We start from the raw sequence: 27,758 nt of genomic DNA on the forward strand, positions 1-27,758 counted from the left end.
AGGAATGTCCTTCTGTGGTGGAGACCCCAACCCCACAGACCCCCAACCCCAATTCCCTCCTCTGGGAATCTTAAGGAACATTCCCTAGAGAACAGCAAGTCCTGCTTAGCAGGGAAAAAGCATTTGGGAAGTTTGATCTATCAGGTTTTTCTTCTCCCTAGCCTCCACCTCACCTCTTCCATCTATCTGCTGGAGGTGCTACAGGTCCCAAACTGAACAGTCTTCCTCTCCCCCTCCCCTCCTAGAACCCCTGCCTCTTCCTGTGTCCTCTGCTCCCCACAGATGAATGGCTGAGCCTCCCTGTACGGTTGTGCAGGTTGTGCACTGCTCAAAAGTTCCTGGCTGAGGGGGTGGGTCAAGGCTGAAATCGAGCTCGCTCTCTGCTCACCAACCTGAGCAGCCCAGAACCGCTTCTGCGCAGAGAGCAAGACTTTTCATAATCCTCACGAGAGAGAGCGCTGTACCCACTAGCTGCCGCCCTGGAGGGAGGGAGAGGGAAGGAGGGAGGGGGATGTGAACCTTTTCAATGGCTCAGAATCAGTGCTCACAAACATTGTGAAATGTGCCCATTGGAGCAATCGGAAATGGATGGATTGTATTCATCATTATGTCATAACAGGCTGCTACACAGCAAGAACGAACAGAATCTCAAGTGGATTAGCACAACTAAGGTTTATTTCTTGCTCACGCTGCATATCCCATGTGGGGACGCCGCTCCCCATGGTCGCCCAGGGACCCAGGCTGGTGGAGGCTCCACCATAGTGTAGCTGCACCGCCGGCACCTGCAGCTTCCTCAGCCTCCGAAGCAAGGGAAGAGAGATCAGAGCATCGTCCGGTTTTCCACTGCTCCCTTCTGTTCGCTTCATACTGGTCAGGACCAGTCACCTGCTGCCCCACTGCATGGCTGAGAGGTGCAATCTTCTATGTGCCTGTGGCAGAGAAAAACCAGATACGGGGGGCGGGGGGCACTTGTCCTGTCTACACAGGGTGTCAGCTGATCCTGGGTGCTCCGCTGACCTGCCACAGCGGCTCAAAACCGAACCCTGGCTCACAGAAGTGGTTCTCAAACAACAGGGCACCCAGGAGTCCCCTGGGAACTTATCAACATGCAGGTTCCCAGGCCGGGGAGTCCAGGTTTAACAACCTCCCGGGGATTCCAATGCAGGGCCCCCCGGGGCAGCACTGACCTGCACAGGGTGAGGTGTGCCCTGCGACACCACACATCCCAGGCAGGCCCCTCACGCCCCTCTGCCGACACCCCACACGCCACACTGGGCATCAGGCCATGCACAGAGCTCCCTCTGGACCCCTGACATCCCCTTTCGTGTGTCGGAAATCCCTTTCCCACCCCTTACCCTGTTCTTTGTAGGTTTACCCCTCAGGCTCAGTTCAGACGTCACCTCCTAAAGGCAGTCTTCCCCGAGCCCCTGACTGGAGGATCTGACCCTTCCTCTGAGCTTCAGCGTATCATTGTCCTAGCTCTTCTCTTTAGCCCATGTTTTAATAACTGGGCTCTGCCAGGTGCCTGCCGCGGGCAGGTCACAGCTAGGGGGCTACCATGCGCCAAAGGGACGTGGAGACACAGGGATAAATATGACTCCGTTCCTGCCTCAAAGTACCAGGCCCAGGGTTCTCAGTGTGCTGGCAAAATGGGAATCCCCTGCCTCACCCACTCACAATCCTCACGGCTACATCACAGGCTCTGAGAGGTCCTGCAATGAAAACAAAAGCCGTTGAGTTTCATTTGACCAGACGTCTCCATCTGACCACAGCATCTGTGACTTGAGAACCGCCTGTTCACACCAAGAAGAATAAGATGCCCCGGGCACGTGGTTTGGGAAGCGCTGTCCCAGGTGAAGCCACAGGTAGCAGCTGCTTCTCTAAAAGAATGCCGCCAGCAGACGGGAAGCGCCAAGCCACACTCCCAGGAGGTGGTGTTCTGAGAGCCAAGGCGGGACTGCTGGCCAGCGACCAGGGCTCCCAGGTTACAGACATGGCAACTGAGGCTCCCAAGGTGCTCCAGCAGCTGGATTCGAACTGGGGACTGTGGGGCTCGCGCTGTCTCTACCCGCGCCTTACCACGTCCTGTACACAGTCGGTGCTCCGTAGATGTTTTCTGGATACAAGAATAAAGAAAACAGGATTCAGAAACAGGAGACAAGCGCATGGGGATGGGAAGGGCCTTCAGGGGAGGGTGGGATGGCTGTGGAGGGGACTTGAGCTGAGAGGGAGGGAGTCTGAGCTGGGAATGAGGGTCCCCGAAGCCACAAGGATCTATCGTGCAGCCCAGGGAAAGAGAGTCAGTACCTTGTAATAACCTTAAATGGGGTATAATCTATAAAAGTACAGAGTCACCTTGTTGTACACCTGAAACTAATATAATATTGTCATACTTCAATTAAAAGAAAGAAATAGGGCTTCCCTGGTGGCGCAGTGGTTGAGAATCTGCCTGCCAATGCAGGGGACACGGGTTCGAGCCCTGGTCTGGGAAGATCCCACATGCCGCGGAGCAACTAGGCCTGTGAGCCACAGCTACTGAGCCTGCGCGTCTGGAGCCTGTGCTCCGCAACAAGAGAGGCCGCGATAGTGAGAGGCCCGCGCACCGCGATGAAGAGCGGCCCCCGCTCGCTGCAACTAGAGAAAGTCCTTGCACAGAAACGAAGACCCAACACAGCCAAAAATAAATAAATTAATTTAAAAAGAAAAAAAAGAAAGAAATAAAGGGTTCCTGCAACCCAGGATTTACAGTACCTGGAGCGGGCACACTTCCGTGGTCCAGCAGGGCAGCCAAGAACCACGAGTGACACAGCAGACGTGGCTAGTGCAAATGAGGAACTGAATTTTAAATCTAGAAACCGATACTTGACTCGGCTGTTAGACATTAGTGTGTTATTAGTGTGTTTGGAACAACTCAGGTGTGAGAATCTGCTTTTTCAGTTGTAAGTTTCATGACATCTACATAGAGATCAACTATTTCCAATGAAAATTCGGCATTGGAATTGAGATGTACCACATTTACACATCGTATTTCAAAGATGATACCAAAAATGTAAACCGTCTCCAATTTTGATGTTGATCATATGCTGAAATAATAATCTTGAACATATTGGATTAAATTATTATTTAATTATTTGCGCCTGTTTCTTTTTACTTCCTTAATGTGGCTACTGTTGAATAGAAAATTTAAATCACGTACTTGGCCTCATTATATTTTCTGTTGGATGGCGTTGCCTTAAAGCCTGTGATACTTTAATGAAATGGAAATAAAGAGTTTGTAGAAAACTTCTACGATTCTTTTTGGCATATTTGGAGAGAGTCCTTGGAATGCCCTAGTTCAGTGCCTTTGTTTTACAAATGAGTAAACACAGGCCCAGAGTGGGCAAGTCAGTTTCCTGGGGTCACACAGCATGTTGTGGATGGAGCCAGGCCCAGAACTTAGCACTTGCTCCAGACAGGCTTGGAGGATTCAACCGCTCTGTGACAAACCTAGACTGGGCTCCCCACACACCCCACGGGGACTCAAGTCTGCAGGCCACAAGAACCAAGCAAGAAAAGGGTGACATCTGACCCCGGCAGCCAGGAGACATCATTAGGGCTTTTCCCAGCCGTGCAGACCAAAGCCTGCTGCCCAGAGAGGGGTCCAGTCCTCACCACTCGGCCATCTGGCACATGGCCCAACCTTCCTGGTGAACAGCAGGAGACCACTAACTACAAAGAGAAAAATGTTCCCCTCTGCGGAAAAGAGAGCTCTACCAAACCCAGGGTCTCCGGAGCAGCTCACTTTACACCAGGATAGACATTCCTTTTCTCCGAAGAGAGCAGTCTGCTGCCGGGGGTGGGTGGGGCTGTGCCTGGAGGCAGGTGCCCTGACCTGGGTAGAGTCACCAGGGGCAGTTCCCCTCCTCCCTCTTCCCGCTGCCCAATCTGGGCACGTCAGAGCCTCGATTTTCCTGCATCTGAAATGGGAACAGCAGTTGCTGTGAGGAAGCCTCCTCACGAGACTGTGAAAAGCTGGCACAACGGCAGCTGTTGAGGGCTAGATCGTGTCCCCCAGATCCATATGTTGGAGTCCTAGCCCACAGGACTTCAGAATGTGACCTGAAAAGGCCTTTCCAGAGGTGATCAGGTTAAAATGAGGTCATTAGGGTGGGCCCTGAACCAATAGGACGGTGTCCTGATAAGAAGGGGAAACCGGGGCACAGAGGGAGAATGATGTGAAGACACAGGGAGAAGACGGCCACGTGGCAGGAGCCGAGGAGCACCAAGGATGCGACAGACACCAGGAGCTCCGGGGGGGCAGGCAGCATTCTCTCCTGGAGTCTCGTAAGGGTGCAGGACCTGCCCAACACCTCGACTTCAGACTTCCGGCCCCAGAGCCGTGAGACAAGAAATGTGGGCTGTTACAGCAGCTGTGTCCCGTGGTCCACCCTGAGCCCCCAACTCAACCCTCACCAGACCCATGTCTGCCCCCCCATGTTTTTCTCCACCACCCCAGCCCCTCCCACCTCTTCCCTCCAAGCCCCACCCTGCTGGCTGTGGCAGGACGAATAGGGGACCTAGGAGGGGCTCTGAGGACGAGCGCCCCCTTTTCTAGAGGCCGTGTCGGGCGTGGATCCGGCTTAGTCACCCTGTGTGGTCTGTGGCTCGTCACTTGACCCCGCCAGCATCTCCACGCGTCAGACAGGGATCCTCGGCCCTTGCCTCCTGCCACGTGGGTCCAGTGGGGGGACACACCGTGCGTGACACAGGGGTTGGCCTCTGGGTATGACCCCACTCCAGGTCTCCCTGGGCCTCCGCCCACGTCGCCATCGCTCCAGTCTCCCGCACCCCACCCACGCTCCAGAGATGACACTGGGAAGGTCCCCCGGGGCCTGGCACCCAATGGGCGGGCAGCAAGAGTGTTGAATGCGTGAGTGAGTGAACTAGCGCAGGCGGTGCTGGCTGAGTGAGCGGCTTGAAGGGCGCCCACCCCGTTTGCAGAGGGCACGCGGCCCCTCAAAGCAAGTGCTACCCTGGGGGCGGCAGGCGGGGTTTCAGAGGGAGCCCCGAGCCCGGCTGACTCCGAGCACTGGGCCCCCGGACCTCACACTGACCCCACACCCGCCCCCCATCTGCGGGGAGCCTCCGCATGACCTGGGGGGTCCCGGACGCCTCCTGGGGTGCTCAGCTCTGCCCTCTGACCACCCCCTTGTGCCACCTTGAGACGGAGCCTGGGTCTGAGGGCCTGCCAGCTTGTGGAAGTGTTTCACCTCCTGGACCCCGGTTTTCTGCATCCAGCCGGCCCTGGTGACATCCATCACAGCCCTTCAAGGCCGGAGAGGTTCAAACCCCGCACGGCCCCCTCCCCGACCACGACCCTTGGAATGAAGCCCCGACTCCTAGCCAGGGGTCAAGGCCCCATTTTCCTCCAGGCCACTGCACCTTGTCACGCCTGCTGCACTCAAGCACCGCCCATGCCCCGCCCTCATTCACCTCCACCGCGCCCCGGCTAACCCCAACCTTCACTCAAACCATCACCTCCATCCGGAATATTCTCCCAGCTATTTGCCCCCCGCCTCCATTCTGGGTAATTCCCACTCACCCTCAGTGCTGGTGCCACGTCCTCAGAAGCTCCCCACCCCTGCCCAGCGTCTACACCTGCGGCCACTCTTACGGGCACATGGCACCGTCTCTCCTGCTAGACGGAGGCTCCCTAGAGCCAGGTGCCGAGGTGCCTGCAGGACCCCTGCACATGGCGGATGCCCAGGAAGGTGCATCACCCAGGGAGGGGGGGGTGCAGCCTCTGGGCTCATCCGCCCCCCAACAGGACCGAGAGGCCTCGACTCCGCCGCTGGCGCCCGGCGCCCAGTGCAGGGCCCCACGGCGGGCACTCTGGACGTCTGGAAGTCTGCAGATGCAGAAACTGGGGGTAGGAGCAGCTCGGCCACCTGCCCAGGGGACACCATTACTGCGCAGGGAGACAGGACCCGCAGGTGTCTGAGCCAAGCCCGTGCACCCCCATCACAGCGTGGGAAGGACAGGCAGGATCTGAACAGGGTTTGGCTCTTTACAGCAGAACGAAAGGCCTGTGAATGGCAGGGACCTCGTCCCCACCCCCAGGGCCCCTGCCCCATGAAGCATGGCGCTCTAGCAGTGGGTGCCCTCTATCCCGTCTGTGACTCACCTGCCAGCACACCTGTGTCTAGTTGGCCCCAATTCCTGGGAATGCACACGAAAGCTGCTAGCTCTCTAGCCAGTCTTCCGGAGGCAGCACCAGACCACCCACTGCCCACACAGCAGAGGCACGGGCCCTGGCCCTACCCTCACAACCCCCAGCCTCAGATTCAGGCTTGGGAGAGACCCTCCGAGTGCCAGGCCAGTGGGTTTGATCACAAGCTGGCAGGCCCTCAAACCCAGGCTCCATCTCAAGGTGGCACAAACAGGACCCTTGGTCTCTGAAGTCCTTGGGGACAGATGGGATCTTTAAACGGGGCTGGTCCCCAGGCACTGGGAGGGGGTGACTCACACCCCCTGTGGGAGCTCTCTCAGGCTGTGGGCAAGGAGTGTGGAAGGAGTTTTGACCCTGGGTTCACAGGCAACCGCTTGTGTTATTTTGGGTAACAGGCTTTGGGTTAAGCCAACTGAGTGGTGATTTGTAATAAAAATAACAGATGGGCTCACCCAGTGGGGCAGGCATCCAACCTACATGGTTCAGGGGAGGAGGGGAACTGGCCAGGATGCTGGAGAGTCAGGCCTGTCTGAGCGTTTGCTCTCTTGTGCTTTGCCAAGGAGCAGCGGGGACAACGTTGCTACCGTTTGCTGTGCGCTTGCTACGCCCCAGGGGTGGGGAGGTGTTCGCACAGCCTTACCTCCTGTGATCCCCTCAGCCCCCAGTGGAGCAAGAGCTAAGGGAGAAAGTGGCAGCTCAGAGAGGTCAAGGGCTTTGGCCAAAGCCACACAGCAAGAGAGCAGGGGTGCCGGGATTCCTTCTGGTCTGTCTGACAATAGTCAGGCTCCCAGCCCTGTACCAGCCAGTCTCCAAGGAAGCTGTATTCCCCTTGGCACATAACTTTGCCTGGCCTGGGTGTAGGGGACAGGACATACCTCACCCCACTGGCTGAGTTCAGTGGAGCTGCTGGCAGGACAGTGGCCGGGGAAGAACTGGGGAGATTGGTTCCAACTGAAGGTCTTTTAAAAGTCCTGGCCTTGTTGCTGATTTGTGGCCCTAGTTCACAACTTTCTCTGGACAGGGTCTCCTAGTTGCCTCCCAATAGCCATTCCCCCTTCTGCTTTAGTAACAAAACTCTCTCTGGAAGATAGGGGTGGCCAAAGAGATGAAGGCAGAAGTCTGTGAAAGGGACCTCTGGGACATTCCTAAAAGAGGGGAGAAGGCCCCTTTGCCTATTGTCTTTGCCCTTCTATTTGAATGGAACAAAGATGTGAGGGCCAGAGCTTCAGCAGCTGTTTTGTGACCTGGAGGATGGACCGCATGTATTAGGATGGCAGGTAAGAAAGGCAGGAGTCCCTGCGTCCCTGGTGCCTTCGTGGAGCACCACACAAGCCCTGGGCTGCCCACTTCCAGACTTGTTTTATGCCGCTGTGGCCAGTGCTCGGTCATCAGCAGCCAAATGCAGATGCTGACCAGCCCAGTTTAGAAAGGCCTCCTGTATTAGTTAGGATATTGACTCAGTTACCTAAGTAGATACAAAGTCACAGTGGCCTACATAAAACAGAAGGTTTTATCTCTCACGTGAAAATGCAGGCGGTAAATGGTCCAGGGGGGTGGGCAGCTCTGCTTTGCTCTAAGTGACATGTCCTCACCAGGCCTTTACCACCCCATCCCAGGCTGCCAGGAAGGGGAGAGAAGGGTACAGAGTTCTGCCCAACTCCCTGTTAAGAGAAAGGTCTGGAGTTGCAGGTAGCACTGGTCAGAATCTTGTCACGTGACTAAGCAAAGCGCAGCAAGGTGGCTGGGAAATGTAGTCTCTAGCTGAGTGACCAGCGAAACTTGGTGAAAGGCAAAGGGGAGAATAAATACACCTGCCCTCGCCTGGGATCAGGGGGAAACTTAAGAGCATGTTTAGTATTTTTATGCTTTTTTATTTTGCATTTTGCTTCTTGACTCGACCTGAGATAAACCCAGGTGTGTTCTGTGGCCTGTCTTGTGGCCCCTCCTTCCCTCTTCCACAGCTGCCACCCGGATGATGGGGGAGAAACAGAACCCCGCACCCATGCTGCCACCTCTCCCTGCACTGGCCCAGCCTTTGGTGGGTCCTGGGGACCCGGATGTGACGGACACACGTCCCTGCTGTCCAGGAGCTCACTGTCTGGTCGGATTGCTGCCAGACAGCCTGAGAAGTGCTATAGCCCAGCCCTGTGGTGTGAGGACTGTCCTACTCCCCACAGGGACGCGGCCCCAAATGGGGCCTGCACCTGGGGACCCCTGAGTAGATTGAAGAGCCCGGAGAGTCATAGAGGCTGCTCAAATCCATCTACACATTCTTATCATGCCAGTGAAAATACCAGCGCTGGGATGTCCTTTTGTTTCTTTAGGATGAGGGAAGATGTCAAAATTCAGATGGAGGCCTGAATGCTTGAGATGGTTAAGGTTACGCATCAGCTTGGCTAGGTGTTCCTTCAACCTCTAGCCTAGATGTCGCTGTGAAGGTCTTTTTTTAGATGAGATTCACACTTAAATCAGCAGATTTTGAGGGACGCAGATTCCCTTCCACAGTGTGGGTGGGCTGCATCCAATCAGTTGAAGGCCTTAAGAGCAAAGACTTAGGGTCCCCGAGGTAGAAGGAAGTCTCCTTGAGACTGCATCCTAGAAACCCTGCCTGCAATATCCACTCTTGTCTGGATTCCCAGCCGGCCAGCTGCCCTACAGAGCCCAGACTTGCCAACCCTCACATCACAGGAGCCAACTTCTTAAAATAAATCCTCTCTCTCTCTCTCCCGCTCTGTCTCTTATACATTTTTTTCTATGTATATGTCCTATATTTTTCTATATGTGCATTTTTTCTGTTGGTTTTGTTTCTCTGGAGAACCCTGACTAATACAATACCTAAGAACAATATAAAGAAAAATATGTATCACTACCAAGTTAAAAAACATAGAGTAAGCACAGGGAGATCAGCTCGGTGCTTTGTGACCACCTAGAGGGGTGGGATAGGGAGGGTGGGAGGGAGGGAGACACAAGAGGGAAGAGATATGGGAACATATGTATATGTATAACTGATTCACTTTGTTATAAAGCAGAAACTAACACACCATTGTAAAGCAATTATACTCCAATAAAGATGTTAAAAAAAAATGAAGGCAAAATAAAGATATTTTTCAGACCAAAAAAACAAAAACAAAAACAAAAACATAGAGTATAAGGAAACAAAAATAATTCCAACATGATCCAGTGAACTTCAGACTCTTTCTGTGATATAACCACAGTAAGAAATGCATTTTACATCCTGAAATAAATCTACAAATACAGAAGTAGGAAAAACAATTTCAATCAACAGGGCTGATCCTAATAGGCGAGAAGCACTGGATTCCTTTCTCACCTAGCGTCTCTGTCACGCACAGAACACACGTGTGCAGGGCGTTGGCACCCAGGTGACCACCCACTGTGAAGAGCTGGACGGGGCCCATGCCCCACCCCCAGGCTCTCCCCGCTGCACCTGAGCACCTTCACTCTGCGATTCAATACAGATGTATTGGCCAGTCTCCCTTGGCTCCTTGCAAACCTGAAGAACCAATATGATTAGATTTGCTTTACAGATTTGGATTCGGTCCCCAGCTAGCTGGCCACGCAGGCCTCGTCCACATCACGTGGTTGATGTGAGGATTAAACCACAATCTCATTCACTATTTATCCAACAACTGTTGATTAAGCGCCCATCGGGGAGAGCCTCTGAGCTGTTTGCTCGGGTGGCAGAGCCCCAGAGAGCTCACGGTCTCATAAAAGGGTCACATAAGAAACAGTAGTGACCGCAGAGACCGAGTGATGCTGCAGGGATGGGAAGGATCACCGGGCCGAGTGGAGGGTGGGGATTTGGGGTGGGGGTGGGAGTAGAATGGGGTGGGGGGAGGGACCAGGATAGGCTCATTGCACAGTGAACCCCTGTTGAAGGAGTCCCAGTGGAGATAAGGAATGTTTGCCTTCTCTGGCACTGAGTGCCTGGCACCTTCATTAAACAAGGTTTCCCAGGGAAACCAGTAGAGAATTCACCTTCAGGGAACCAGCCCCAGCCAGGGGCCATATTTCCACAGGACCCTTCAAAATTCAGAGTCCGTGTTGGGCAAACCCATCTGCCCCTCGAAGGGCGTGAACCACAGTGGAACGCATCCCAGACGTCGCAGAGGCAGACTCAAAAGGCTTCGACACTACCAAATGTAAAATAGATGGCTAGCGGGAAGCAACCGCACAGCACAGGGAGATCAGCTCGGTGCTTTGTGACCACCTAGAGGGGTGGGATAGGGAGGGTGGGAGAGAGGGAGACGCAAGAGGGAAGAGATATGGGAACATATGTATATGTATAACTGATTCACTTTGTTATAAAGCAGAAACTAACACACCTTTGTAAAGCAATTATACTCCAATAAAGATGTTAAAAAAAAAAAAAAAGCCTTCGGGAATGAGCCCCGGGGAAGGATGCATCAAGCCCCTCCTAAAACACTGCTATGGTGGAGGGGGGGTCTGGAGAATGTGGGAGGCCAGGAGTGAGGCCTGAGCAGCTGATTGGCCTGCAGAGCTGCAGAAAGCCTTGGGGATTGGTGGCCTCGGGAAGTGGGATCCAGGCAGATCTGGAAACGGGAGGGTCTTGTTTAGAAGCCCCAGCCTGCATCCCACCTCCCCCAGCCTCCCCACCTGATGGGATAGGGTCTGTGGGTGTTTACGTCTTCCAGAGGGGACCCGCCCTCCGGAAGGGAGTTTGGAGACAGATGAATGGCAGGTATAGAGAAAGCCAAGGGGAAAAGCTAGTATAAAAGAAAAAAATTGATCCCAGCTCACGTCCAGCTGTGAAGGGCATTTGTGGGGTGGCAGCACTGTGAACCCGGGGTCCCCATTTCATCACAGTCGGCCAGAGGACAGCGTTTTGAGGAGGGGGGGAGGAAAGGGCTGTGAGTACTTGATTGACTTGTGAGCATGACTTGCGAATAAGTAACTCTCCATCTTCCAGACAGGAGGCGAAGGCACTTGATAGATTTCTTTTAAAAAATGAAGTCAAGAAATAGGCTAAGGGAGCCTTTTAGAAATATGAGCAGGTAGGGGCAGGAAGAGCTGGCAGGGTTGACAGCTGTGTCTCCTGGCGGGGCTGGGATGGGGCATCTCTTCTGGTTGATGCTTTTTATTCTCTTTGCGGAACTAGAGGACGTTTTAATTGTGCGCATGAATAACTTCGGCAAATTAAAAGAAGAAAAAGAAGAAGGGTACAGTGGTTCTCTCAATTTAAATCTTCTAAACATTTGCGTACATTTTTTCCTTTCTTCATAAAGAAAAGATTCGGAGGATGGTACACGAGTTTGTACATTGGTTCCCAACTCATCGAATTGTACTCTTAAGATTTGTACTTTTCTCCGTAGGTAAATTTATCTTTATTTTTTAAAAAGGATGGGGGGGGGCGGGGAGTCCTCGCACAGTACACCTTGTTATACGTTCGAATTTTGTGCCATGCCAATGTATTGCCTAGTCGAAAAAATAAATAAACAATGAGGAAAAAACCCAAACTACTGAAAACTCCAACTATCTCCGGGTAGTTAGTTGCATTTGTGGTGCCTTATTATTTTTTTTTCTTGCCTATATTTTCTGAATTTTCTACAAGAAACGAACAAGAAACGAAGAGCTTTTCCTCGTGCAATCAGACGTGGTCCAGCCGGGAGGCGTCGGGGCCGCTGGGCGCCCAGGGCGCAGGGCTTGGGCCGCGGGGCCTTGCGGGCTCCCGGCTTTGCCCCGGAAGGTCGGGTCGTCGGGCATCGGCCCCTCGCGCAGGCCGGGACCCTCCCCAGGAAGGAGGCCGAGGAGGGAGCGCAGGGCGGAGGCGGTCCCCGGGGCCTCCCCTTCACCTGGCCGAGCGCTTCCTCGGCTTTGCGCTCAGGCCCAGCTCCGTTCCCAAGTGACGGCCGACCTGGAGCCAGTCCCTGGGCCTCGGCCTCCCCGCGGGTAGAATGGGCAGCCGAGGCGCCGGAGGACCCTTCTGCGAGGGCGCGGGGCTTCCCAGTTTCTGGATCCTTCTAGGATCCTCGGTTCTGCCGAGGTCTGAGTCTGGAAGGTCGGGGGTCTGACTTCATAGGTCTCCGGGTGCGCAAGGCCCCCCTCCCGAGGGGCCCAAACTGCCGCAGCCCCTCCGCCCACCCAGCCCCCCCACCCTGTCCGCGGGGAGCGCGCTCCTCCAGTGGCGTCTAGGCGCGCAGGGTGGCGGACCCCGGTTGCCGGAGCCGCGTCTCTACCGGCCAAGAAAGCGCTGGGCGGGCGCGCCGCAGAGGGGCCGGCGGCCGGCAGAAGCGGACGCAGAGGAGGGGGTGAGGACCGAGGGGCGGCTTTTAACGAAAAAGTTGAATCATCAGCGAAACCATTAGGACTAATGCGATGCACACAGGCTGCGGGGATCAATGCCGGGCCTCGGGGGTCGGGGCTGGGTGGTGGGGCGGGGACAGCCGGCCGGCCGCCCCTTGACCAAGCGAGGCTCAGCTCCCTCCCATGTGGGGAAATGGATTTTCGAGATTTAAGAAAACTCAGACCAAAGTGAGCTAGGCCCGGATGTGCTGACGCTGCGGTTCCGGGAGCAGGAGCCCCGAGAGCGGCTCCGGGAAGGGGGGCGGCGAGAGGCCGAGGCTGGGATGCAGAGACCGGGGCGCGGGGCACCAGAGCGGCTTGCAGTGAACTCGGGCAGAACGAACCGGGCCGTGCGGCTGAGGTTGCGCTCCTGGGCCAGGGTCGGCGGGACCCGGGCAATCCCTGGGCCCAGGTCCCCAGTGCCCGCTCGAGCCCCTGTGCGCGCGGGAGGAGCCGAGGCCTGCGCAAGACGGAGAGGCCCCGCACCCACCCTGGGCAGCCCCCTAGCGCGGCGGCTGCAGGACGCGGGAGGCTCGGCACCCGGGGTCAAGCCTCCTTCCCCACGGCTGGGAGAGGTCTGCAGTGACACACACACACACACACACACACACACACACACACACACACACAGTCAGCCTCTGATGATTGGCTGGGGTCCTGGGGCCCAGTACCTCCCTCCTCCAGGCTCTTCGGAAGAATCAGACTTCCAGTGGAGAGACCCTTGGGAAGCCCCCGGGGAAACATGGGAGATCAGAGAGGGCACCAGAGCAGGGTGGGCTTCCTCTAAGGCCCATTTTCCACCGGGTCCTCCCAGTTCCCTCCTCTTCTCCACTCTGGGGTGGGGGGTTAGGGGCAATGGCCCCTCTGGTTCCTGAGGCACCTGGCTGGGGTGGGACCTCCCCCTGGCGCTGGAGGGAGGTGTGGCTTCGGGCTTCTGGGTAGCCTGTCTCTGCCTTTCTTGGGGCCACATTGGGTTTATCTGTGAAATGGGCACAGGAGGTGAGATTGAGGCTGGCAAGGGTCTCTTTCAAAAAGCTGGAGGCTTTCTGGGGAGGGGGCCCAGAGGCTGTCACCACCACCCACCCGCCCCGCCCCCACACACACACAGGGAAATGGAATATTTTTAAGGGCCCCCTGCCTACATAAACAATTTGAATCATCACGAATCGGTGTGTCGGCATCAGTCTGTCAACCTAATCTCTCCGATCCCGCAGCTGGCCAGGCTGCCCTTCAAAAATTCTCACCCACACAGGTCTCTGCTGGCTTGGGGCTTCCCTCTCAGACCCCACTAAGGCCTGAAGGGTCCCAGCCATTCTAGAGGGACTTAGAAAATTCCAAGGAAGGCGCTCCGCAGTGTGGGGCCTCCTGAGGGGCAGCCTAGGGTACAGAGGCGCTGCCCCCAAACACCCCCCCATGTAGGGGGGACTCAGGTAGGGAAAGTCCATCTGGATGAGGGAGAGGAGGCCTGAGGAATGGCGAGGGGAAGGAACGGAACTGGAGGTACGTCCCTTCTGAGCTGATGAACTGCCGGCACCCACCCATCGTCCAGTAGCCCATCCAGGAGGACCGCCGCGCGCAGGGCTGAGCGCCCCACACGCGCTGGCTTGTGTCATTTCCTCCCTGGAAAGAGAGCTGGACACAGCTCTGCCTTCCCGCACACGTGGTCTGTGTGATCTGGGGTTGGGTGTGATCACACATATGAGCCGGAATCCTCACTCCTAAACTGGGGACAGCACTTCGCCCACCAGGTTATTGTGGGGATGCAGTGAGACAATTCGGGTAAAGAGCTTGATCAGCTCCCAGCTCAAGGAAAGCCTCAGTGTGATGAAGATGTGGATCACGGGCCATCCACCATGAGCTCTTGAAAGACACAGCAGAGCAAGGCTGGTTGGCCCAAGGCTCGGTCTGGGCCAGGGTCTGTGTGCACCTCTGGATGTCAAATTTCCGAGGCCAGCTGTGTGGTTAGAACGGAAGAGGCGCAGTTACCCGTGGTGGGCGTGGGGGACACAGGCGTGTGGACACGCTGTGTCTCCGCTGGGGATGAGGCAAAGGTCAGGATTTATGGGTCTGGGAGTGTGGGCGCTCGGGCCCTGGAGGGGCAGACGGAGATGTCGCCGGTGCTGGCGGGGTTAGGGGTGCAGCTGTAGTCCTGGAGGGCTGTTGCGCATGCGTGCGCCGGCCTGCGGGGACAGGGTGCGCGGACACCCTCAGGTGTCCTGGAGCCCCAGTGGGAGCCTGATTAGGCGCGCGAATGGGGGTGGGAGCGATTTGACTCTGCGCTCAGGACCAAGCCGTGGCAGGCGGCGGCCCCGGCACAGGCCGAAGGAAACGGACCTGTGGGCTGAGGGTCTCGGCGGTAGGTGCCCCCGGGTGTAGTCAGCACTGAGCAGGGGCACAGAAGGCTGTGTACCCAGCAGCAAGCCTTGAGCCCGCGCTCTTGTCAATAGGCCGCGCGACCTTCACCACTACTACCTACCCACTCCACAGATGGAAAGGTGAGCTCAGAAAGGGGAAAGGACTTTCCCAGAGCCACGCAGACGGCCGGCGAAGGAAGCACACGGTCCGGCAGTCTTAACTCTGCGCCCCATCTTTCCGGGAGGGAAGAGTGGAACGGGGGGCCCGACCCGAGGGCCAGACGGCAGAGAGCGGGGTCCAGCTGCTCCCACCAAGGGCCGACACACAAGGCGAACCGCCGGGTCTCCACCTGCGCGCACCCGGAGCTTCACTCCTCTCTAGCCTTCGGGTTTAATACCGCCTCCTCCCAGAAGCCTTCGGGGACCCGGGCGGGCTCAGGCACCTCCCTTCTCCCCGGCCCCAGCCCCGGTCCCTGGGCTAGAGCTCGGCGTCTTAGGTGGTGGCGCGGGGACCGCACGGATGGCGCGGAGCCGGAGGGGGTAAGGGACGGGCGGGGGAGAGGGGAGCGGGAAGGGGCGAGGTGAGAACCGAGGGGCGGGGCCCGAAGGCCGAGCCAGACTCCGAGACGCCAAGGAGACGCCAGGTGAGCCGGGCTGGGGGCGGGGAGGGGGCCTGGGCTCCGGCGGGAAGGGTGGGGGCGGGGCCGGAAGGACTGCGGGGAGGGGGCGGGGCACCCCGGAGGGCCGCGGGCCCGGAGGGTCTAGAGCGGCGCTGGCCTTGCTCTCCGACGCCCCACGGCCTGTGAGGAGAAGGGGGCCGCTCCGCGCCGGCCGGCCGCCGGGTCCCGGGAGCCGCGGAGCTGGCGCCACTGCCAGTTTCTCTCCTTCAAGCTCGGGCAGCCCGGGGGGATACTCAGGCCGGGAGAGGGGCCAGCCCGGCTCGAGGGCCCCAGAGGGGCAGGCGCGGGATCCGGACGCGAAGCGGCGACGCCGACTCCCCCCAGCCGGATCGAGGCGACGTAGGGCCTCGGCGGGTCGGGATCCGGGCGTCCCGGAGTGCGCTCTTCCGCAAAGAAATAAAACCTTTAAAGGGGGCCCGGCCTCCCCGACTCCTATCTGGGCCGGTTCGAAGTGGGGAGGAATCTCATCCCGGAGAGGGGGGAATGGAGCCAAGGGGGGCACCGCGGCAGCGGGGACGGACGCACGGGCGGAATCCTGAGCTCCGATGGAAGGAAGAGAGCAGAGAAGAATGGAGAGAAAGAGGCGGAGGGGCGGAGACCGACTAAAGCAGAGAATCTGAGCGAGAAAGGAAACGCGCAGCCGGGGCCCCGGAGGCACCGCCGAGGTCGTGCGCGCTAGCCTTCACCAGGTCCCCATCCAGGGGGTTGGCGAGACCCCAGGGAGTCTCGCAGTTCGGGGCTGGAGCGCCCGCATCCCAGAGGCCCCCAGCATGCACCTTGCCGGCTCTCGCGTCGGGCGGGGCCCTCACACCCCCAGGATCCGAGAGCTCACCCTCTCTCCAGGGGATGGGGAGCACGCTTCGGACTGGTCTGCCTCTCGGGATGGAGCTCCAAGCACGTGAGCCCCTCCCCATCTGCCCTCCAGGGACGTCCGGCCCAGCCTTAGCCACCCCACCCCACTTCAGTCCGAGTCTTGGCGCTGCGGAACCAGGGACGCCGAGAGCGTCAAGGAGGTGCCGAGAAACCGAAGACAAGAACCCAGGACCAGAGGGGCGGCCGCCGGGCTCAGTCTCCCAAACCCGCAGCGGGGTCGGACCTGGGCTGCACAAGCAGCGGGAGATCGCGGTCCGCGTGGGTGACGCCGGCCGCGAGAGCCGGGAGGCGGCGCCAGCGTTCCTCCAGCCCGGATCCGTCCTCCGCGGCTCTCAGAGGCCTCCCGGGCGGAGGTGATCGCGGGCGCTGGCGCTCAGGTCGGGGACCCAGAGGAGCGCCCGGACCAGTGGGGAAGGGATGGAGGCAGGGACAGATACGTGGAGAAAGAGGGAAGTTTAAGCCTGAAACATGTCTGCAGAGACCGAATTGACGGGCTTTAATGCGCACTGCGAAGTAAGCAAGGGGGGAAAAAAAAAAAAAGCAAGCAGGATGTAAACTGAACCGAGGTCAGACTGCGATCCGATGAAAATAAACCTGTAACGAAAACGGCCCCCGGCGGAGAACCAGCCGCTAGGGATACACACCCCTGACGTTTCTGGGCAGTCACTTTTTAAAGCATTTTTATTATGAAAGTTTTCGAATATAAAACAAAGTAGAGGAAGCCTTAAAATGAAGCCCCATGTACCCAGCCCCCACTCAACAATGATCAACTCCTGGCCAATCTAATTTCATCTGTGCTTCTCCCTTTCATTTTTTTTTTTTTTTTACCTTTTTTTCCCAAAAGTTTTATTGGGGGAAAACTACAAAACTCCCTTTCATTTTTACTATTTAATTAATTAGTTTATTTTTGTTGAGATACTTTCGAACAAACGCAGACATCACATCATTTCAGCGGTAAATACATAAGTGCATCTTTAACTTTTAAAAATTAAAAGATAAGAACTTTTAAAAATTAACAATACAGCTATAAGTCGCCTCACAATAAATCCACAGCTTCATATAATACTCAGAAGCAGATGACTTTTGATGGTGGAAATGCAAAGTATTTCTGTTTTGACTTTACTGCAATTGCCAAATAATCAATAATAAGCATTCTTACTTTTATAATCAAACAAACAAACAAACAAAAACTGAGGCCAGCAGCTGCAGGAGCTGGCAAGGGCCAGGCAGTCAGCTCTTGTTTGCTCTCCAAGTGGTGAAGCCGGAGACTGCCTCGTGGTTCTTGAGCTTTGTCTTTGCACCTTTGTCCCAAGCGTCCATCCGAGTCCCAGATTCAGAGCTCGGTGCTATCAGAACAGGGTGGCCCCCTTTCCAGTCTACCCATGAGGGAGCGTCCCTCTCCCCGAGAGGGCAGCAGGGTTTGTACGCAGTTGTGTGGTGAGCCGCCCTGGGGACCCACCTTGGATCACCGGGTTCAGGCTTTGCTCCTAGCTAACGGATGCAGGAGGCATGCGCACTGAGGGCGGCCAAAGGAAAAGATCCAGGTGATTCTGACGGGTGGGAAGGGAGGGCAAACACTGCCTGAGTGTGCAGGCTATCAGGGAGGGGGGACTCCAGGATGGGGCCCTGACCTCCCTAGCGCCAGGTGGAGGAAGGGGAGTCTGGGCCTCGGTGGCCGAGTGACTTCATGGGGTCCCTGCCCCAGAGTCTCTGCCCCTCAGCCCCCAGTTTACCTTTCTGAGAACTGCCAGGTGAGGCCAGAAGGCTTTGAAGGATGCTTGGGAGACACCTACAGAGAGGAGGAAGAGAGAGAAGCCGGCCCAGCCCCTCTGGCTTCCCTCTTGGTACCCACCTGACCAGCTCTCAGCCCAGGTGGGTCGCCTTCTGGGTAGGCTCAGAGCCAAGGCTCTGCGAAACCGTCACCCCACGAAACCAGGCCAAGCTTGTGGGGAGGAGGTTGGGGGCCACTGACAGCCCTTGACCTGTATCTGATGAGGAGGGGGTCAGCTGGAGGGGAGGCCCTGGCTGGGCAGGAGTACAAAGGCGGGGGCTTCCCAGGTGCAGGGTGCGGATGGGGAACTGCCAGCTAGGAGAAAGGCACTTACCGGGATGTCCATCAGTCCCTCGCCAGGGCTTTGAATGAGGCGGGCAGAAGAGAGCTGGGGTGGGGCAGTGCCTGCTCTCTCAGCCAGGACCGGGAGTGCCCAGGTGGGGTGGGGCTGGCAGAGAACCACCCTGGGGGAAATGAGACTGGCCTGTCCCTTTTAGCAGGTCTGGTTCTGCATGAACTTGGCTGGGAATCCTGGCAGGTCAGCCAGGGTGTCCGAAGCCTGGTGGACCCAACTGGGCTCAGGGACTCTGCAGCCTGAAACCCTACGCGGCCCAGGGTGGCTGGAATCGGGTCTCACGTAAGAAGTTAAGGTTGGCGGGCTGGGGAGTGCGGCCACGGCACGTGCAGGAGAGACAGAGCAAAGCCATTCCTCTCCCGCCAGGAGCGGAGCCAACGTGCGCGAGGCGAGGTTGGCCCGCAGTGATGGCGCCGGAGCCAGGCGCATTCCCAGCCTGGTCCCGCGCGCCCTCTAGGGCTGCGTGTTCCCTACCGCGCTTCCGTCTGGTTTGTGCTGCCCCTGGTGCGGCCCTCCGGACGCTGGGTAATCATGGGGCGAAGCCAGCTTCCCTGAGCCCCCCGGCCTAATCCAGGTTTGGATCCACTTTCTGTATTTCAGTGCCAGGCTTCTAGCTCGCGCCCCTTCCCGCGCAGGGCAACAGCCTCTCCTTCCTCCTCCTGGCGCCTTCCTTCCCACCCGGCGGATCTCGGAGGAGCCGGCGGCCAGGAAGCCGCTCTCCAGCCCATCTTTTCACTGCTTCATCGAAGGACGCAGCCCTTCTCCCCGAATCCGCCCCGCGTGTGCAGCCACGTAGACCCTTCCTCCCTCTGACTCCAGCGGCGGGCCGTCGGGTTCGCTGCTTCCCGGCGGGCGGGTCCGAGGGTACGGCGCCCACGGCTCCTCACCTTCGCGCGCCTGTGGCCCCGGCGCCAGGTGGCTCCCGGGCGGACGCGGAGCTCTGGTTGGTGCAGACCGACCCGCCGCTGTGGGCGAGCCGCCTGGGGACCGCGGCGCCACACAGCGCTTCGCTGCGCCCTGCGGTCTGGTCGCCACCACCTCGAGACCGCACCCACACGGGCCACAAACAGTCGAATAAAACGGTTGCCTCGTGGTGATAACCCCTTTAACCTGGGTTGTAACGATCCCATTCGTGGTCCGAGAGCTCGGGACCACGGCCGTTGCCGAATCCCATCGCCGCGGTGCAATGCCGCGCGGGTGCGGCGCGGAGCCCAGAGCGCCGGCACCGCCTGACGGCCCGCCTGGTGCGTGGAGGGAAAGCGGCAGAGAGCAGGTGGCCGCGGCCGGCGGGGGGACCTGCGCTGGCCCGGAGGCCTCCGCGGTGCGGCCAGCTCTGCCCAGGCCTTCTGGATGCGTCCTTTTGAGGACTGGCAGTGATTCGTCTGCTGACAGCATGAGGTCACCACACAAGCGACGGAGGGTCAGGGTCCCAGGGGAGGCTGAGCCAAGGGTGCTGATGCCTAGAGAGGGCACAGTGGGGAAGAGAGTGGGAGGAGGGAGAGATGGTCTGTGCTGCCCCTTGAGTGGCCTTCCTGGCACTTCACTTCCCCCTGTGGCCGCTGGTCAGGAGCGAAGGCCTTTGGAAAAGGCTAGAGCAAGCTGGCTGTAGAGAAGCAGATCGTAAGTCCCTCCTGGCAAAGTCGAGTGAAACCTACAGGAAAAGCAGTAGCATGGGGCAGGTCCCCCCTCCCTCAGGGAGAGGAGAGCCAACCCTCAAAGGGAAGCAAATGCGGCAACAGGATGGGGGCTTAGTTGGAGGAGGTGCCCCATGAGTCTCTCAGGTTGCCCACCCCTGTTATGCCCTGGGCACTGGGAGCCTGAAGGTGGGGACCTTAGAGCCCAGAGGGGCAAGGACCACCTAGGCCACGGACTGCTCCCCGCTTCCCCAGGAGGGCTGCTGGAGCTTTCCAGGGCCTGGCCTCAGGGCACTGGGAACTGACTGGAGGGGCTGGGGCAGGGGATGATTCCGGGTCATGGAGCTGGATGGCAGGGGCAGACAGATGGACCTCCTGCCTGGGGGAGACCCCCGTGGCGCCTTCTCCTGGGCTGTCTGGCGCCACCGCTGAGAACTCCAAGGACACCGGAGGGTGGCCCAGTTGCTGGGCAGCTCAGCCCGGGAGCGTCTCTTCCACCCAAAGTCCCAAAGGCAGGGGGCAGAGACAGGTTTCCGAGGGGGCTCAATTTTGTTACAGAAGTGACCGTTTCAAGCACCGAATGACCTCTCTCTCTGGGCTCGAGAAGCACACCCAATAAAGTGTCCTTCCCCCATGCAGCAGGCCCCTGTCTTCACCCTGCAACAGGCCGGCTGTAGAGATCCAGCCATTGGAATACGCTTTCAATAAGCTTTCCTTAAGAGCCCATAAACTTGGGCCCTGAGCCGGCACTTTGCCCACAGGTCCGAGTCCCCCAGCTCAAGAGAGACTGCAGATGGTCCAGGGGATGAGGCCCAGGCCAGAGAGCCCTGTTCCCCACCTGACCTTGCTGGGCTGTCTGGCGCCAGTGTTTTGTTTTGGCCAAAAGAAAAAACCCCTACGTTAGAGATGGCTCTCAACTCCAGTGCGGGAAGGGGCAGTGGACGCAGGGGGCCACACAGCTGGCAGCCCCTTGTGCCAAGTGAGTGGCCAGTGGGCTCTGCCTTCCCCTGACTCCTGGCTTTCGGTTGTCGCGAAGGCCCCAGAACTGAGCGACAGAGGATGCAGAATCCCCTCTTCCACCCTAGGCCCCTCTCCTCCCTGACCTTGACTTCCCCTAAGGTCTTCCTGGGCCTCCCTGTCTGGAGAAAGTGGGGGCTTGAGAGTACAGCTCACAGACCCCAGCTCCTGCCCACCTGCCCACCTGCCCCTGGCCAGCATTGGAAGGTGCTCCAGGAGGGGGGAGACGGTGCCCACCATAGCCCATTACCAGAGGAGAGGCTCGGCCCCAGTGATCACAAAGCAGCAGCAACTGTCCAGAAAACGTCCCTTTTTATTCCATACGCAAATAAGTAGATTCATTAAAAAAAAAAAAAATGTCTTCGCCAGGATAACCAGGGGCTGCAGCCCAGGAGCGAAGCCCCAGTCTGGCCCCGTCTCCAGAATGGACAATCTGAGGGCAGCGCCACCTGGAAGGATCCTCACCCCTTCCGCTCCACAGGGGCTCTCCTCCTGGGACTCTCTCTGCCGGCCCGAGGTTAAGGCCATCAGGCTGATCACCGTGCCCCGCAGGCCTGCTGTCCTGCCCATGCACAGTCCCAGGCAGGGTTGTCCGGGCTGGAGAGTGGTCACCTCCGTGAAGCACCTGGGACAGCCTGGATTTGCTGTGGACTGCGCCCCGCCGCTGGCTCCGGCGGGGCGGGAGCTGGATTTGCTCCGAGGTTGAGGCCTGTCCCCGGGGGTGGGGGGCTGGGGGAGGCCCTGGGCTGCATGGCCGACTGTCTCTGTGATGCTCTCTTCCCAGCGGGGATCCAGCCTTGCGACTGTTTGGGGAGCCACAGTCACCTGCGTCTCTGTTACATTCTGGACGATCTTCCGATCTTCGGACAGGGGTTCGGCTCGCCCGGGCGGCAGCCTGCGCTCCCCGAGGCGCAGGAGGGCCAGGGGAGCGTCCCTGCCCTCCCTGACGGACGGCCCCCTGGCGCCACCGCTGCCGCCTCGGCCCGTGTGCGCGTCCGCAGAAGTCCCCACTGGCCACGGGGAGTGGGCCCGGCCGGCCGGGGTCTCACACCAGGCCGGGCATCTGCGCCCGCAGGAAGGGCACGGAGGCGGCGGCTGGGAAGGCGGCCAGCGGGTAGGCGAGGGCCCCGGAGAAGCCGAGCAGCGGCGGGGGCGGTGCGGGCGCGGCGGGCGCCAGCGGGAAGGGCAGCGCGGCGGGAGCTCCGGCGGCGGCGGCGGCCGGGGGGCTTTCGTGGTAGAGCACCGGCACGCGGACCAGGCGCTGCGCGCCCGGCGGGGACAGGCTGGCCGCCTCCAGCTCGGCCGCCAGCTGCCGCTTCCACTTGTTGCGGCGGTTCTGGAACCAGATCTTCACCTGCGTCTCGGTGAGCTGCAGGGAGGCGGCCAGGCCGGCGCGCTCGGCGCTGCTCAGGTAGCGCTTCAGGTCGAAGGTCGACTCGAGCTGGAAGACCTGGCTGCGCGAGAAGACCGTGCGCGTCTTCTTCTTGCGGCCGCCGCCCCCGCCGCCGCCGCGCGCCTCCCCCGCCGCCGCCGCCCGGGCCTCGGCCAGCTCCGCCGCCTCCTCCGCGCCGGCTGCCGGGCCCCTCGCCGCCAGCTCCGCCGCCTCCCGCTGCACCGCTCCCGGCCCGGGGCCCCGCGGCCAGGCGCCCTCTGCACGGCCCATCTCCTCGCCCGTCTCCGGTGAGTCCCGGTCGCTGGCTGCAGAGGGGAGAGGAGGAACGTGGGTTGGTTCTGGAGGCTGATCCCCCGGCCCTGTCGCTGAGGCCAGCTGCTTCCCCCGTGAGGTCACCCACAGCCACAAGCAGGGAAATTGTCCCCACGCAGCCCCACCCACGGCAGATCTCACCCTGGGACCGGAGAAAGGCAGAGCATCTGGAGGTGAACTTGAAGACCTGAGCGATGCTCCAAACCAACACGCTGGCCACACACTCACGCCCAGAACCGCGCATCCACACGGAGGGCGACAGAGGGAAGATGGAAGAAAAGGAACACAAAAACACAAACAGAAACACAGAAAGAAGACTGACTCCCTTAAACAGTGACTTCGAATCAACACACACAAAAGCCCCGGAGGTACACCTCGCGGAGAAAAGGATGGTCCTTCTGAGAAACGTACACACCAGAAACCAGCACAGAGCGGGCCTCATCCCTAGCACTCAGCCCTAGGCCAAGTCCCCCAGACACAGAAGTAAAGACTTGCCATGACCTCTCCCCACTCGCGCTCAGGAGCGGATGCGGAATGCCCGCTTGCATAGAAATATTCCCACTGATGGAGAATAAGCAAATGCAAACAATTCCCCAAGCCAAACTCCAACCGGATGACACTGCGAACCTATTCTCCCCCATTTCCTGTGCCCCTAATTCAAATGTCCATGGAGACGTGCCCTCTCTACCCAAAATCACACTCAGAGGGAGCGCAGACAAGGGCAGCTCTGGCTCCGTAGAAACACGCGGCAGCCGCATCTCACCCCAGACACATTGGGCCCGTGGTTGAGCCTGTGGGTTTGGCGCTACAAAAGCCCACAGAGGGTCCCTGAGCTCGTGTTCCAAGTACCAAGCTCCACACAATCTCCCAGAGGAGACGCCTCCCCCTCCCCAGGGCTGGCAAGGGATGATGACTCCAGGTGAAAGGGTCTGCCCAGGACCCAGGTGCTGGTCCAGATTCCAGGCCCAGCTCGAAAAGGGCAGCCGCCTGACTTCCGGGCTCAGCAGGCCAACTCAGGCCAGTTTCCCTTGTGCCTCAGGCTGAGGCTGCTGGACACAGGCCGCAGGTCAGCATTGCGGCCGTCGAGTAGAGCTTGGCCCGGCCAGCCCTCAGAAGGCAGCGGTGAGCCCGCGGTGTGAGCAGCCCGCAAGGTGTGCAAACACCGGCAGGCTTGTGTCTGTAGCTTGGTCCCTGCGCTCCGCCGCTCCCGTGGAGGTGTGCAGATTTGCGGATGTCCCTGCCCAACCCTGGTGGCATGAGCCCTCATGGTGTCCAAAGAGGGGTCAGGTTCCAGGCTGGCATGTGTGCGACCAGATATGGGGGGCCCCCAGACTCACAGAGGCCCACGTGCTGCCACACGAAGCCAAGCCAGGCCTGCCAGCTCTGGTACAAAACAGGGACCCCTAACCCGCATTATACGAAAGAAGGACCGGCTCTTTGGCGGCTGACTGTGGGGCTGCAGCTGGAGAAGAACCCCAGGGACAAGAGGGGAACACATCCCCCCCCCGGGAGACCCTTTTCAGAAACACCCCCAGAAGGGCACTACGTCTGATCACTCAATTTCGGGGCAAACACTGAGGCCTGCTCGAACTTCCCGGAAGGGAAGGGGGCAGGGGCCTGGGACCTTCTGGGTGTAGGCTCTGAGATGCGGGTCCCTTTGCGAGGGGCTCAATCCCACACCAGAGAATGGGTTATCCAAGAGGTGAGAGGGGTCTGACCCACCTACTACCCCCCACCCGCCCCCCAGCACTCGTTAACTTTCGCTTGGAGCTGAAAGTATTTCAGAGCAAGAGCCTGGAAGAGTCTTCAGCTGGCCTCACAGTGTGCGCTTGGGGCGGGGGGGAGCTGGCAAAGCCTGGGGGCTGAGGTTAGAATAGCTTCCTAGTCCTCTTGCCCGGGGGCTTCCTCCAAACGGCAGGTCCCCAAGGGAGGCAGTGACCCTGGGGAGGGGGAGCAGAACTCAGGGACTGGAATGCCCAGTCAAGAGGGGAGATCGATCGGGTTCCGGGGCTGAAAACCCCCCACCCCCAGACTCGGAGCCCTCAGCAGGGAACAAAGGCAGGGGCGGGGGAGGGGCAGAAAAGAGAGAGAGAGGGGTGGGACTGGGGGCTTCTTGCCTTGCACAGCCACAGCCAAGGGGCTTGAGAGGCCCAAGAGGGAGACCCAGGCCCCTGCCCCAGGCCCTGGCTGCAGCTTGTAGGGGAGATGGGACTTTGGGGACACGGCTGCTGGGGAAGACCGCTGTCCCCCCATCCAGGCCTCCACAACAGCGGCTCCCTCTACTCAACGCCCCCTTCATTTTCCTGAGTCTGACTCTGTCTTCTGACCCTCTCTCTTTCCTTCCTTTATCTTTTCTCTGTTCTCTCCATCACTTATGGGTTTCTTTTTGCTTTTTGTTTGTTTTTCATCTTCTCTTCCCCCCTCTCTCCTTTCTCCGCCCCCAACATCTCTCTCTTTCTTCTCTGTCCTTTTCTCTTCTTTTCTGCCCCTCCCCCCGTGCCCCCTCCCATGGCCTGCCTTTCCCTGTTGTATTCCCCACCCCCCCTTCCTTTCCTCTTCTTAGCTGTCTGTTGTCCCCTGTCCCCAAGTTCCTCTCCAAGGGCTCTCCAGAGCCTGGTGATGGGTGAAGCCCAGAGCCTGCGAAACCTTCTCCCTGCATGGGGACGCTGTCCTGGAGAGTGGGCCTCCAAACCTGCTCAACCCGGGGCTCTGCGGGGGCCCGACACGACCCAGAGCCCCCTACAGACGAGGAGGATGGCCCAGAAAGGGCGCCAACGAACCCAAAGTCCCCGAGCAAACGCTCGGGGAGGAAGCCCGGCCCCCCCCCGGCCCCCGCCTTCCCCGCGCCCTCACTCACTGTCAGGGCTGAGGCCGCCTCCGTAGCCTCCGTGCGACCGCGAGTACCAGCGCGTGGCGCCTCCGCAGCCCAGAGCGTAGGGCGGCCCGGGACCCGGGGGCGGCCGGGGACCGAGGCCCAACGCGCCCGGCCCAAGCAGCGCCCGGGCCCGCGCGTCCCCGCTCGGCCCGGAGCCCGCGCGCAGCTGTCTCCGCCGCTGCAGCCGCCGCCGCCGCCGCGCCTGCTCCGCGTCCTCGTCCTCAGGGTCGTCTTCGTCCTCCTCCTCGTCCTCGCGGCCGCCGCCGCCCTGGGCCGCGCGCCCAGCGCCCTTGGCCTCGGCTGCCAGCAGGTTCTCTATGAGGAAGGAGGAGGCGCGGGCCGGCGTGGCGCGCCCGGGCTCCGTCAGCTCGTCCGGCATCGCGGCCGCCGGTCCGTCGGGCTCTGCCGGGCTCCTCGGGGTTCCGGGAGCCCGGGGTGCGGCCGGTCCCGGTCCCCGCTGGGGACGCTGGCGCGCGGCTCCCTGGCGCACGCGCGGGCCGGCCCTGGAGCCGCTGCCCGGAGCGCTGGCGTCGGGCCCCGCGGGGCAGGCAGCGGCCTCCGCGCCGGACTGGGCTGGGCCGGGAGCGGGTGCGCGCCGACAGCTGGCCGGGCAGCCGCCTCGCTCGCCTTTCACGTCGCCGCTCTGGTCGCCGCCCGGGCCGGCCCCGCTGGGGGCGGGGAGGGCAGGGGAGGGGCCAGCAGGGGCGGGGCGGCGCGGGCCGGGCGGGCAGCCAGCTCAGCCCGAGGATGCCGCGCCGGCCCCGAGTGCGGCCGCTGCTCGGAGACGCCGCCCGGATCCGGGCGCGCAGGCGGTCGCGCGTCCGAGGGCGGGCGGCCGGCGGCCCAGGCGGGGGGTCGCGGCCAGTCCGGCCCCGCGTGATTCATTCCCCCGGCCCGAGCCACCCGAGCCGGGGGTTGGAGAGGTGGGGCCTCGGCCGCGGGGCCGCCTATTGGCTGCGGGGCTCCGATGAGAAACAGACTGGCCAATCAGTGTCCGGCAAGGGCAGTAATTACCTCGCCGAGGGGAGAGTGTTGGACCGAGGGTAAGGAACTGCGTGTGTGCGCGCGCACGAGTGTGGTGTGTGTGCGTGTGTGCACGTGTGTGTGTGCTTGTATGTATTTGTGTGCGTGTGTATACCGTGGCAGGAAGACCCCGGGGCTTCCAAGAAACAGCAAGAGAATGGGTTAGTCGTTTTTTTAGACTCCGGGTGTCAAGGCTGCAAAATTGTGGCATATTTTTAATATTTACACTTAATGAAATATGCTTTTAATGCCAAATGTAGTGCGACAGAACTCTCTAGTTCTCAGATTCAGGCTCAAAATGTAAGAAAATGCTAGCCCCCTCCCCTATCTCCGGGGCCCTGCCGGCAGCACGCCCGATGTCACACCCGCTGAGCGAGAGCGGGTCGCCACCGTCCCGCTCCCTAGGAGGCCCGGGCCTTAGTGGCGGGCCGGGAGCCACTGCCCCGGCCGCGTAGGTCTTGGGGGCAGGTCCCGACTGTAAAGCGGTGGGGAGTCCCCTCCCACTTCTGCAGCAAGGAGTGCGGTGACCAAAGCGCATCCCGGCCCACGCCGTCGCCCTCGGAGCTGTGGCCACTCAAGAGTAACCTTCTGACCGGCTTCCTCTGGGAGCGGGTGACGGCCGAGTCACCGGACGGCAGCGCGGATGCGCGGGCGCAACAGGCTTCACCGGACGCGGGTTATCGCGGAGAGGTACATCCAGCCCCCCGGTGCCAGCCGAGGGCCGCGACCAACCGAGTGCCGCCCGCCGCCTCGCTTTAATTTTCAGAACAACCACGGTGGAGGGAGCATCAACCCCATCTTCCAGAGGGAAAAACAGAGCCGAGGAGAGACCATTCCAGAGGGTAAGTGGCTCTGGCAGGCCTGGAATTCCGACACTCCGGGCCTGGGGCCCTTCTGGCACCGACAGCCCCAGAGTCGGATGGGGATGGGAGCGAGAAGCAG

At 59.8% G+C, this 27,758-nt stretch overlaps 1 protein-coding gene across 1 annotated transcript; it reads right to left on the reverse strand.

Annotated features, from left to right (window-relative positions):
- Positions 1-21,508: 21,508 nt before the first annotated feature.
- HMX1 (H6 family homeobox 1) lies at positions 21,509-26,454 on the reverse strand. The gene is made up of 2 exons (XM_082390971.1): positions 25,776-26,454; positions 21,509-22,911 (listed from the first exon to the last, which is right to left on the reverse strand). The coding sequence occupies exons 1-2, from the start codon at positions 26,170-26,172 to the stop codon at positions 22,259-22,261; spliced, it is 1,050 nt and encodes a 349-aa protein (XP_082247097.1). The 5' UTR covers positions 26,173-26,454; the 3' UTR covers positions 21,509-22,258.
- Positions 26,455-27,758: the final 1,304 nt, after the last annotated feature.

The sequence above is a fragment of the Balaenoptera borealis genome (assembly GCF_965194805.1).
Source record: "Balaenoptera borealis genome assembly, chromosome: 4".
In the NCBI taxonomy this organism is placed as follows: domain Eukaryota; kingdom Metazoa; phylum Chordata; class Mammalia; order Artiodactyla; family Balaenopteridae; genus Balaenoptera; species Balaenoptera borealis.

Coding starts and splice junctions, on each gene's coding strand:
- HMX1 (XM_082390971.1), bottom strand. CDS start 26,172: ATGCCGGACGAGCTGACGGAGCCCGGGCGCGCCACGCCGGCCCGCGCC. Junction 22,912..25,775: donor AGGCGGCCTCAGCCCTGACA/GTGAGTGAGGGC, acceptor TCCCCTCTGCAG/CCAGCGACCGGGACTCACCG.